We start from the raw sequence: 12,500 nt of genomic DNA, 5'->3' as shown, positions 1-12,500 counted from the left end.
GAATGTACAACTCTTTAAAATTTTTGTTTGTCAATCAAGCCACAGTTTCTGTGCGAAATCAGTCGTCATTTATTTCCTTAGATATGCAATATTAAGTTCCTCGTGGAAGCAATGGAAACATTTTCTAGTGGATGATCGCTAATAAACAGATCTTCAATCCCTCCCCGCAACATTTCATTAATAATTTTATGTTTATTAATTCATTTATTTTATTTCATAATTTTTATTTATTTATTTATTTATTTATTTATTTGCTGTTATCAAATTGTAATATATGCAAACAAGTCTATCCAGCTTGCTTAAAGCTCAACTATTTGTGCATTTGTATGCAATATGGTCGAGGACAAAGCATATCTGAGTCTCTTTCGTATTTCTTTTTCCCCAAAAATTGTATGTACAGACTTATTTACATTCGTCGTCTCTCCGGCTTCAGTTTTCATTCATTTAACACAGAAAAAAAATTGTATATTTTACAATATTCTTATTGACAACATCTAATCTGCATTAATAGTAAACCTACATCATTTCTTCGAATTCATTTTTCTATAAATTCTTTATATTATGTTATACTTTTCATTTTTAGTAAATTTTTTTCTTTCTCATCTAGTTACTGTTCTTACTTTCTCTACTCTATATTGCAGGATTGTACCAGAGACGTGCCGACAAGACTTGGGTGTGACTCAAGTTCACCGCCATCTCACAAAAGGACAAGCATGTGGTATCGAACTGATCTTGACTTTTATCCTCATCTTCACAATCTTTGCCACAATTGACCCAAATCGCAAGGAACTCGGCAGCAAACCACTTGCAATTGGCTTAACTATATCCATGTGCCATTTAGTCGGAGTAAGTCCTTTTATTTCATTTTCTTATTTCTTTTGTCTTTCTCTCTCACTCTTTGTATATGTGTGTGCTTGTGTGTGTGTGTGTGTGTGTGTGTGTGTGTGCGTGCGCGCGTATATCGGTCAGTAGTTCCTATATCCGAAAAAGGAGCACACTCTAAAACATTAGAGCAGTAGTATATAAGTAGTATATTTAGAAGGTTCTTTGTTATGACCGGTCAGAGAGTGACCAATGCTTTCGTACCTATAAAGCGCTTGCAGCGGGGAAAATCTTATGATCGGTTCATTATGCAAACAGAAAAAAAAATGACGTTTTCCATGACGTTTTTCTACCTCCAGTTATAGAAAGGTTATGTGTCCCCAGCCATTTGAGTTTGACTGCCAAGCTTATACAGCCAAGCACTTTATAGGTGCGAAACCAATGGTCACTCTCTGAAGTCCTTAGCTTAGTTGTATTTTTACATCTTTATGCAATAGTTTAATCACCGATCTGTTCTGATCCGTCAAACCAATGATCAAACCCGTTTACTTTGATAGTATAGCATATTTTATTTAGTCATACTGTATATTGGATTATATTTTATAGTGGGATTTGAGGGAGATTTGTTAATTGTTTCTAGGAAGCTGAATGTCTGTAGTTGTCGGTGGAGTAGATTCTGGTGTTTGGCATAGGTTGTTTGTAATATGTCTTTCTCTCTACATCAATTTCCACCTATCTTTCATTTACCAAATGTTATTATATTTGTGAGGAAAGACAATAGATGTAGAGGAGATAATCGAAGAGGACAGGTATATAGGTGATAACGTTGTTTATTCGATTATCAGTATACGACAATTATGATGTGTCAAAGATATAATAACTAGAACTATGATAACCAAAAATATGATAAATATAATATATCACGGATTCTTTATTGAAAAGGAAATATACTTTCGTATTACATACAATAGACAGAAGACAAACAATGAGAAGCTAAAATATGACAGTTGTTTACAAATATTTAGATTTTGAAATTAATAAGCCAGTACGCTTCTAATCATATTGTGATTAAATAAAAAAGAAACAAAACAATTCAATCATTTAAAACCAAGATGTAAAACAATGGTTTATATTGCTCTTCTTTTATAAAGGACTAATAGCCTTGTATTTTAGGAAATAGGAATTTGTAAAGTTTATACTTTCAAGTGCAAGACACAAGCAAAACTACATTGTAGTTTCGTTCCTCGTCACTTTACCGATACTACAGTGGCCTCTGCTTCTCAGAAATATCTAATGTCATTCCATCTACTCTAAAACCCATTGCATGTCACCCAAATTGTGTGCACTTCTCCAGTAAGTAATTTAGTGTTCCTATCCAGTTCATGGATAGAAACAGTTCTGGACATCATCCCACTGGAATTCACTTCGTGTGTATATTTAACCTGCAGTTGTTTATAAATAACATTTACGACGTCGATCGCAGCCGTCTCAGGGAACCTACCAAAGCTGCAACAACAACAACAGACTGTTTTAAAAAGATTTCACTGGCATTGAAGCTACGGAGTGGGCTTGTTATGATTTTCGTTTTACTATTTGTTTCAACACTTATAAAACTCGCTACATGAATGAATATTAAGTGAGATTAGTGATAACTAAACACAGAAAACAAGTGTGATTAATTGTATAAATGTAATAAACATTATAATTTATTCATGGTCAGGTCTGCGTAATTTCAGACATAAAAGTTAATGGTTCCCTGATAAATTATGGTAATTAATATTTGTAATTCGTTTATTTGTTGAAAGAATCCTCCTTGATATAATCAATATATATATATATATATATATATATATCTGCACACACATCATATTTATACTTAGAGAGAGAGAGAGAGAGGAAGGGTGTATATTTATATATATCAGTAAATGTACATATATATATGTGTGTGCACTCGCACATACACACGTATATACACACGCACAGGCACAGACACAAACACGTGCGCGCGCACCTTTTTATTTATATAGAAAAACAAAACTGATTAACTGGATAATGAAATCAATGTGGGAAGTCAACTAAAAATGTGTACAGTTTGACTTAAATTATAGATTTTTATATTTTAAATCAAACTAAAGCTACGAGCTGGCAGAATCGTTAGAACATCGAACAAAATGAATAGAGGTATTTCGCCCATCTTTATGTGCTGAGTTCAAATTTTGCTCAGGTTGACTTTGCCTTTCATTCTTCTGAGTAGAGCACTGGGATCGAATAGCTACACTCCTAAATTTCAGGCCTTGTTCCGTAGTGGAAAAGAGTATTTTAATTGAAATTTTCTACAAATTAGGTTTTAAGAGAAAACATGATAAGTTTGAATTGTTGCTACTCTGGGTCTTCAAATTTTATTTACGTTTTACATATACTTTCGAGTTATTTCAGTAATTTTTCTTTGTTTCCTTTTCATATGCCACTGTTTCAGTTTTCTATCTTCTGTTAAAATTTAGGAAAAGGCAAATTGGGCAATGTTCTATTTATTCTGTATATGCAATATGGCAGTATATTCTACATATATTTCAGTAACTGGAATCCACCCCGCCGCTGTGTGGTGTTTTTCCTTTTATGGATAGGCGCAAGCATGACTGTGTGGTAAGAAGATTGCTTCCCAACCACATGGTTTGGGGTTCAGTCCCACTGCGTGGCTCCTTTGGCAAGTGTCTTCTGCTAAAGCCTCGGTCCGACGAAAGCTTTGTGATTGGATTTGGTAGACGGAAACTATATATATATATATATTATATATAATATTATATATACTAGCAATAAAGGGTTTAGCAACGAATTGCCTTACCACATACCGAATTTAGAAATAGCATCAAAGAGTTATAGCTATTCTTCTACTAAAAGGGAGATCTCAGTAAAAACAGCCTTCCAATTGCTGTTTTTAACTGAGATCTCCCTTTTTAGTAGAAGAAATAGCTATACTCTTTACTGCTATTTCTAAATTCGGTATGTGGTAAGGCAATTCGTTGCTAAACCTTTATTACTTAGTATTACTTAAATTTTCCTCGAATGAGCTTTTACATGCCGAAGACTACTTGGTGTAATTGATAATTATTCCAAATTAATTAATTTCACCCTTCATTTTACGGATATTATATATATATATATAATATATATATATATATATATATGAATTTTTTGCGTAATGAGATAAAAAAACCAGGCTGTATAGATATTAGAGCATTTATAGATAGAAGGTCTTACAACTGTTTCTAGGATATTAATTAATAATATCCCTTCATCGGAGACGGTGTGAGAGGAAAAATTAAGTCATAGTTAGGTGGAGGAAATAAAAGGTAAAAGGTAAAAGGCAAAAGACTACACGTATAGAAATAGCAAACAGTTTCATGGCCCAGTGCATTTGATCTACGCTATAGTTTCAAATTTGACATAATCTTATGTCTGCAACATATATATGAATTTTTCAATTTTGTAGTTACACAATAATACATAACTTTCGTGGCCACATTTGATTATGAATTTCTACTCACATTTTACGTGTAATCACGACAAAATTTATTCCTATACATGTACTTTAATTTTCCAGGCCTGTGTGTATATATGTGGTTATGCAAATGTGCTCACGTGTGTATGTGTGTGTTTGTGTGTGCGGTTAACTGACTTCTGAAACAAGCCACTGAAATAATTCTAATCAACAGAGCAGTAGTTGGTTCACTAACTGAAGAGGTACCTCACAAATATCAATTTCCAGTTCGTCGCAGCGTTAGGTTTGCTACACAATTGCTTCTTTTCCTCAGTTATTTTCAAGCAATCAGATCTACTACCTCATAACCTGAACTGCTCTTTCAGACAAGCAGCTGACCATTATATAAACTGCGGTCTTTCGCTGGCAACCAACATGCATTGCATTATCTACACAAGTCTCTGTCGCTCAGTAAATCTGCTCCCAATCAAACACACATATACTGGCACACATATTATGAAAAGAACACACACTAATGAACTATGTACGCGCGCGCTCGCCCACGCTTGCCCACGCATTTACACTTACCCCACCACACATATTATACCAAAACAAATTAATAAATGTTCGTACCAGTTATTGTTTGAAATTAAGTAGAATATTTCTTCAGTTATTTTATATTAATTTTCTCGTGAGTATTTTTATCAATATGAACTTTGTCTCATTCAGACATTATTTAAATTAACATTTTACTATAGTAGTAATATACCGATATTGGTTTCTGTTAACTCTATCATATATCATGACCAGAAATTTTTATGTCTTTTCATTATTCAGCAAAACAGTCATTTTATATGTGAAGTCATTATTCATACACTTCTTGTAGTGTATGGATCAGTTGTGATAAAAGTATTCTTCGTATCAGAGTTAATTGACTTTTGATAGATGAGTTATCCTCATTCTGGTATCTCTTGTACATCCTGAACCATCTATTCATTTATTTAATTTACGCAAGACGGCACTGAACCTTCAAACTTTTATTCCGTTTTCGAACTACGTTACAGACAAAATACCTGTGCATATATGTAGAACATGTATTTTCAGACTTTCGGAACTCTTAGTGCATCGTCTACTGTAGAAATTCTTTTCACTCAATCTGCCATAAGATTAAAGATTCATTCTGTATGAAAATGCCCCAACTATTTCGTTTGATTAGATGGAAACTAAATTCCAGGCGAACTTGATTGCGTCCAAGAACAATCGATTTACATGTATTGTCAGCTTGAATCTTGATATTCAGAAGCTCTCCGAACATTGTTTTTGGATGCTAAAACTATTAAATAACAAAATCTTAGATTGTGAAATACCTTAACAACTTAAAAGAACATACTACCTTCCTTGTAGCACTTAAATAATTTTGGCATCAACTAAGCACAGGAATAGATTGCATTGCGGAAGTAACTTCACAATACGACTTGTTGTGACCAATTTGACTACGTGTATGCTTTCGTGAGATACTGGAAAAAGTTTTTAGCTTGTTAGCTGAACACCCGCCACCTTTCATCGTAAAAGTAAGTGTTGTATTTTCTCAGAACTTTTACAAGCCACAAAATATTAAACCATTCACAGTATTGAACCTGTAGCATCTATTGATGCCTACGTATTAGTAAGGGAACTGGGGAACTATGTTGATAATGCAGAAATGTTTGTACCTATAAAAAGACAGAAATCGTCAAGCTTTCAAATTATTGTTCTGCATTCTGTCCATTTAACCGACCTCGGTTCACTGTGTAGCTTTAATGAACATACTAACTCATTAAGACATATTTTGAAGTTTGAGATTCAATGAACATATGGTTTGTAAAGTGTTTTGTGTCAGGAATTCTCTTATTGATGTAAAGGAAACTGTTTCAGATTCAAGGCGAATTGCAGTGACTCAAGAATTTGTGGCGAGAAGAATAATGAATCTTTTATTCTAGAAATTCATTTGTATACAGCATTTGTTATAATATAGTTTTGGTCTTAAAAATGTTTCTTTCGAATTTTTTTGTAGAAACTTCGCTAACAAGTTCTGCTTCAAATTTGAAAGCGGGCGAGGAGTATTTACCTTGTTAAAGAGTTTACATCTCTAAATTCCATAGAGTATAGTTTAAAGTAGTAGTGTTGCTGAACTACGTTCGACTTGAAGAGAAGGCAAACTTCGATGTTACAGCGTACTGTTGGAGGAAATTTGTCTTTCGCTTATTCATTGTAACGGAAAATGCAGTTTTAAGGAAATGGGCATTTGGAGTCAGAAATGGGTATTAATTGTGTAGAGTTGCATTGTGAAGGTGGAAGTAATAAGGTAATAAGCTAGTGATCTGAGAAGGAACACTGCCCCATAACCTGTGCGTACTCTTCAAGACTGATAAGACTGATGCATTTGAGATACTGCATGGATTTCTTGAATGTCTATAGAAAAAAGCTGGATAAAGTAAGTTATCGGGAATATGGTCGGAATATTTGAAACAGTGAAATTCAATAAAGCCAATCAAGGAGCAGAAGTCACTTAACTCTTAGAAATAACTTTATTGTACACACAAACATTCAAATGAAAAAAAGAATGGCCGATAAATATAGAAAAATCATCTTGATGTTTTAAAATTATGTTCTTGCAGCATACATAGTAGGGCAGTAGAGAGAATAAATATGGGAAATGCACAAAATCAAACATGCATACATGAAAAGTGAACGCACATAAACACAAGAATAATGTCCATTACTGAGCAGTATTGGGAAATATAGCGGAGAAAAGTGTAGAAGAAAGAACGAAGAATATGGGAAATGTGTTCGATCTCAATCGCTCTCGAAGTATGAATGAGTGATACAACTTATGTTATATATATATATATATATATATATATATATGTAAAATATACACACACATATAGGCCTATATATACGTACACAGACATATATGTACATCCATACACACATATCTACATACTTACACACACACTCATATATATATGCATACATATATGCATACATACGCACATATATATATATATATATATATATATATATATATATATACATACATGCACATACATACATACATACATACATACATACATACATACATACATACATACATACATACATACATACATACACGTATATACACACACACACATGATGCTGTGAGAGGACCGGTACATTTAAAGTAGAATAAATATGTCAAGAAAGGGGAAGATGTACATTCAGCACAGATATTTGGTATCCATCTATCAGTTTGCTTATGCGTGTGTATAGGCAAACACACACACATACACACACACACACATACACACAGAGTTAGATAGATAGGCAGGTAGGTAGATAGATAGAGATAGATAGATAGAGAGAGAGAGAGAGAGAGAGAGAGAGATTGGGAGATAGATAATAGATAGATAGAGAGTGAGTGAGTGAGTGAGTGAGTGAGTGAGTGAGAGAGAGAGAGAGAGGAGAGAGAGAGAGAGAGAGAGAAGAGAGAGAGAGAGAGAGAGAGAGAGAGAGAGAGAGAGAGAATGAAGTTTTATGGCTGTTACCGGTTATTAAAACGTGAAAAATAGCTGGATTTTGACTAGGCTGGTTTTCGAATTGTCCTATGAAGGAAAGTTTTGCAGTAATGCACATCGACAGAATATATATTTATGCATACATCTGTGTGTATTAGTGTTACTGCCAGTTAGTGTGTATGTATGTGTATATTTATATGCAAGTATATATTTCTGTAGTTACGTATACGTATAAATGTATTTTTGTGTGTGTTTGTGAGTGCGTGTGTGTGTGTGTCTTTGTGAGTGCGTGTGTGTGTATATATATATATATTATATATATATATATATATATGTATGTGTGTATGTGTGTGTGTGTGCATGTGTGTGAATTAGTTTCAGCCATTAGTGGCCCAAACCATGCCAAACTTAATAATGGCATGGTGTGTGTGTGTGTGTGAATTTCTCTTGCTTAAAAACTATGACATCATTTATTTGCCATATTATATACATGTCTCTTTCCTCACTCTCTTACTCTAACTCCCTCTCTCTATATATGTGCATACAGATCTTTACATATATATATACTTCTATGTTAAGACATTTCTATGTAAATATTTGCATAAATATATAAGAATGTATGTACTGAGATCATCACACACTCTCACAAACGCATACACTCACTCACTCACTCACTCACACTCACTCACTAACACACATACACACACACACGCACACATTGAAAAGCATTTTAAAGACCATATGCTTATATATATTTTATGTATTTCACGGTATTGATATGATTACATCATAACACTTAATACCAAATATATGGTGTAAATATAACAACTTCAAATATGAGACGTATACAAAAATCGCTTAGAATCGCACACATACGCATATGAGTTTATGAGTTAGTCATATCGTCACAGATATATATATATATTTATATATAAACACTTACAGTTATACACACTCACGTTTGCACAAACATTATAATGTGTAGGATATATATATTTGGAAGATATTAGCAGACAGATATTAGGGACGGTAGCGGGTACTAAATATATACATTATTACTATATTTTATTGAGAGGCTTTTGCAATATTTCGAATTTAACTGTCGTGGAGAAATTATAAATTCACAAGAGATTGGATTCTACTATTTTATTGCATATAAACACTAAAGTGCCAGCGTGTATCTCTTTGTGATAGAAGCTCCTTCTGCCAACGTTTATTGTTTCCATTAGTAATGCATCTTCTCTTCTCCTTCAAATGTCAGAATGGGGAAGAATTTAGTAGGAGAATTTCGCTAAAATTGTGTCCACCCATTCCTTTTCGTGTTAGCTTATTGTCCTTAATATTTTTTGGCGTACATACATATGTGTGTGTGCGTGCGTATAATATATATATATATATAAACGCATATATGTTCATACAGACACACACGTATAAATAGGGGGGAAGGGAGAGAGAGAGATCGAGTTTATGTGTGTGTGTGAGAGAGAGAGGAGGGAGGGAGGGAGAGAGAGATAACTATATATATATATATATATATATATACATGTGTGTAGACATATGCTGTTAAGCTCACGATAGGTTTTCATTTATATATAGCACATATAGAAAATTATGTCTATATTTTCGTGTCTGAAAACTATACCTAACTTGGTCGACTCTCAGAATTGTAGAAAACTATATATATATATATATATATATATATATTATACACACACACACGCACACACACACACACACACACAACACACACACACACGCACACACACATACACACACATATATATATATATATTATACACACACACACGCACACACACACACACACACACCACACACCACACACACACGCACACACACATACACACACATATATATATATATATATAAATATATATTGATATTGCTTTTATGTTTCAAGATATGAACTGCACAATTATATTTATCGTTTATTTGCCATCTCATTCTTTGAGAATATCAGTAAGATGTACAGTAATATTACTAAAAACTATATTTTGTCGCTGCTTTATTTGTCTGTTGGAAATGGATGAAAGGTTCCTTGTGATGCTTTTAAACATTTTCTGTACGTTAACCCCCATCAATTTATGGCAGTGATGTTATATAACATATATAAGAAACTCATAAGAGCCTATCGTGAGATCTATTGTAATTATTAATACGCAGTAAACTATTTTGAGCTTGAGCTGCGGTTGGTGTTTCTGATTTTTTTGGTCTTTTTCGATTTTATCTTTCCTTTTCATGGTTAAATTCTATATTGGTTAATGCTCTGCAGGATCTAAAAAATAGACATTGAAAGCTATGCGTTGCAAAATTAATATATGAACAGCTTAAATTTAGATTTGAGGTGCTAGAATTATTGTATGTATGCATGCGACATGATTCCGAACAAACAAATCTGTTAATTGAACAAATGTTGAATCTTATAATTGCACGAGAAGGCTTTTCACTAAGAAGACGTTCCCATAAGTTACCTGAGCAGCAGGCGATGTCGCTAAATTACAATGCAGGATGACTTTTTGTGTGCAGAATACTTCCTCCTTAAACTAGGTTACCGAATGTTGTAATTGGTAAATTAGCTGTTATTAATATATGTAAAAAAGATACCTGATAATTATTTGAAGAACGGCATGTTGGCAGTTTCTGATCAACAACTGGATTACAAGAATATTGGTTTCAAATATCGGTACAAGGCCAGAAATTTCGGGCGATGGATGAGTCCACAACATCGACCCAGTGCTCAACTGGTACTTATTTTATCGGCTTCGAAAGGACGAAAGGCAAAGTCAACCTCGGTACAATTTGAACAGTGAACGTAAAGACGGACGAACTACCATTCAGTATTTCGTCCGGCGAGGTAACGATTCTACCAGCTTGCCATCCTGGATCACGAGAATATTAAATCGTTATTGTGTGTGCACCACGCATTTAAAGTTTCTGTTCCATCAGATGCAAGTTAAAATGAAATAAAAAAAATTGCCTCCCCTTTGCAAATATAAGGACACAGAAAATGTGTCAAAGCCGACAGGAAACGTCGATGTTTCCTAGGGCTAAATGGCAGTGGTATAATTCCCTTACGGGACTGTCACGTTGAGTTGAGAGTATACAACCACTATCACCAGTACGCTTTACACTCCCTGATCCATTGTTGACCTAGTCTCCTCTATTATTCACCTTGGAGGAATTTGGTAGTCATATTCTCACCCTTGACTTCCTGACTATCGGCTCTATCCATATGTATGAAATTTGCTGCGTGCATGGTCAGTTTGTATGTCAAGAATTACCGCCAAATCCTACGACATGCATGCTCGTGTAGATGACACTATCCTTCATCCGCCTCAACTAATACTTCCAAACTAAATACTGCGCTCAACATACTCAATGAATCCATGAGTAGAAACTTCAAAATCAGCCTCCATTTGGGATATGCGAACCGTATCTCTTTCAAATGCATGAAACCGGACACGCCATTGAATGAAAACGAATGATAGCACCACAGACCTGTTAATCATTAGCTACACTTAGAATCTTCGAAATAGTTCGAATTATTGGATTTCACTATCATCGAACGTGTCATATAGCGCAATTATATCTTTGATTAGGTTCGCACACCAAAAACTGACCCTTCTCTTCAGTCCTACCTTTCAGTCCCAAACAATTGTTATATCTCGAACGGAACTGTAATGATAGCGGATTCTTTTACTTGACATACAAACATCCTAAATCACATCCTCAAAGGAAGGCTACCTTATTTATAAGCATAACGTCATGTGAAACGCTCCAGTCTCTGGTCCACAGGTGAGCTGTCTCTTCTCTCTGCCTTTTTTACTCATGTGATGACCTTTTCTCATCGAAATTGCATGGGCTCATGTCACCTTCACTCACTCAAACACTCCAGTGCCACTCATCTTTTCCTTCCATCATTATCCTTGTCATGTCAAAACCTCTAACACTGCACTAATGAATATGCTTTATTCTCCATCAGAATATCAGCGCTCTGAAATTCCCTTCCTGTTCGTCTCTTTTCTGCCGGTGAGATTCAAGAGGGACACTGATGGTAATAATCTCACCGGTCTAGGGCATATGCATCCCTTTGTGTTCCAGAATTTCCAAATAAAAAAGAAGCTACCGAATTATATAAATGATGTATTGCTGGAAAGTAGTATGATCACACAAAGAACACGTTTGATTATAGTTGGTTGCATCTAGGTTTAAACGACTCCATCCAAGCTAATGATACGATTGTCAGCTCTATAGAGCTGGTTCGGCGCACGACGACGTAATCTACACTGCTGTAGCAGATTTGTTATTAACAATTATTTGTGAAGCATGTCTAACAGAATAAAAATAAATGCTATCTCTTTAGCTGGTTATCAGAAACACTATTGCTTCGGTCATCTCCGACACATCCACTCAAATTGAAAACTAAATATGTATAATAAAAGGAGATGAAAACGGTTGCATCCGTTAACTTTTATATTTTATTGCTCCAGTGTATCTGCTAAATCTTTGAATGTGCTAGATTTTATATACATTTTATTTCAACACCATAGCTCCATAGATCAAATAAAATATAATTATAATCAAAACACCAAATCGTAGCACATGCTACGTCTTGTCTGAGTATGCGCTTTCCCATTCTTAGT

At 34.4% G+C, this 12,500-nt stretch overlaps 1 protein-coding gene across 1 annotated transcript in view; it reads left to right on the top strand.

Annotated features, from left to right (window-relative positions):
• LOC115209487 (aquaporin-2) overlaps positions 1-12,500 on the top strand; it is a gene marked incomplete at its 5' end in the record, with an annotated part of 458,626 nt that overhangs the window by 133,256 nt on the left and 312,870 nt on the right. The window contains one exon of the mRNA XM_036501655.1: positions 642-846. Coding sequence (XP_036357548.1) covers positions 642-846 — 205 coding nt within the window. The remainder of the gene's footprint in view (positions 1-641; positions 847-12,500) is intronic.

Source organism: Octopus sinensis, linkage group LG3 (assembly GCF_006345805.1).
Source record: "Octopus sinensis linkage group LG3, ASM634580v1, whole genome shotgun sequence".
Lineage (NCBI taxonomy): Eukaryota > Metazoa > Mollusca > Cephalopoda > Octopoda > Octopodidae > Octopus > Octopus sinensis.
Note: the sequence above shows the minus strand (reverse complement) of the source record. Positions and strands in the feature narration are given on the sequence as shown.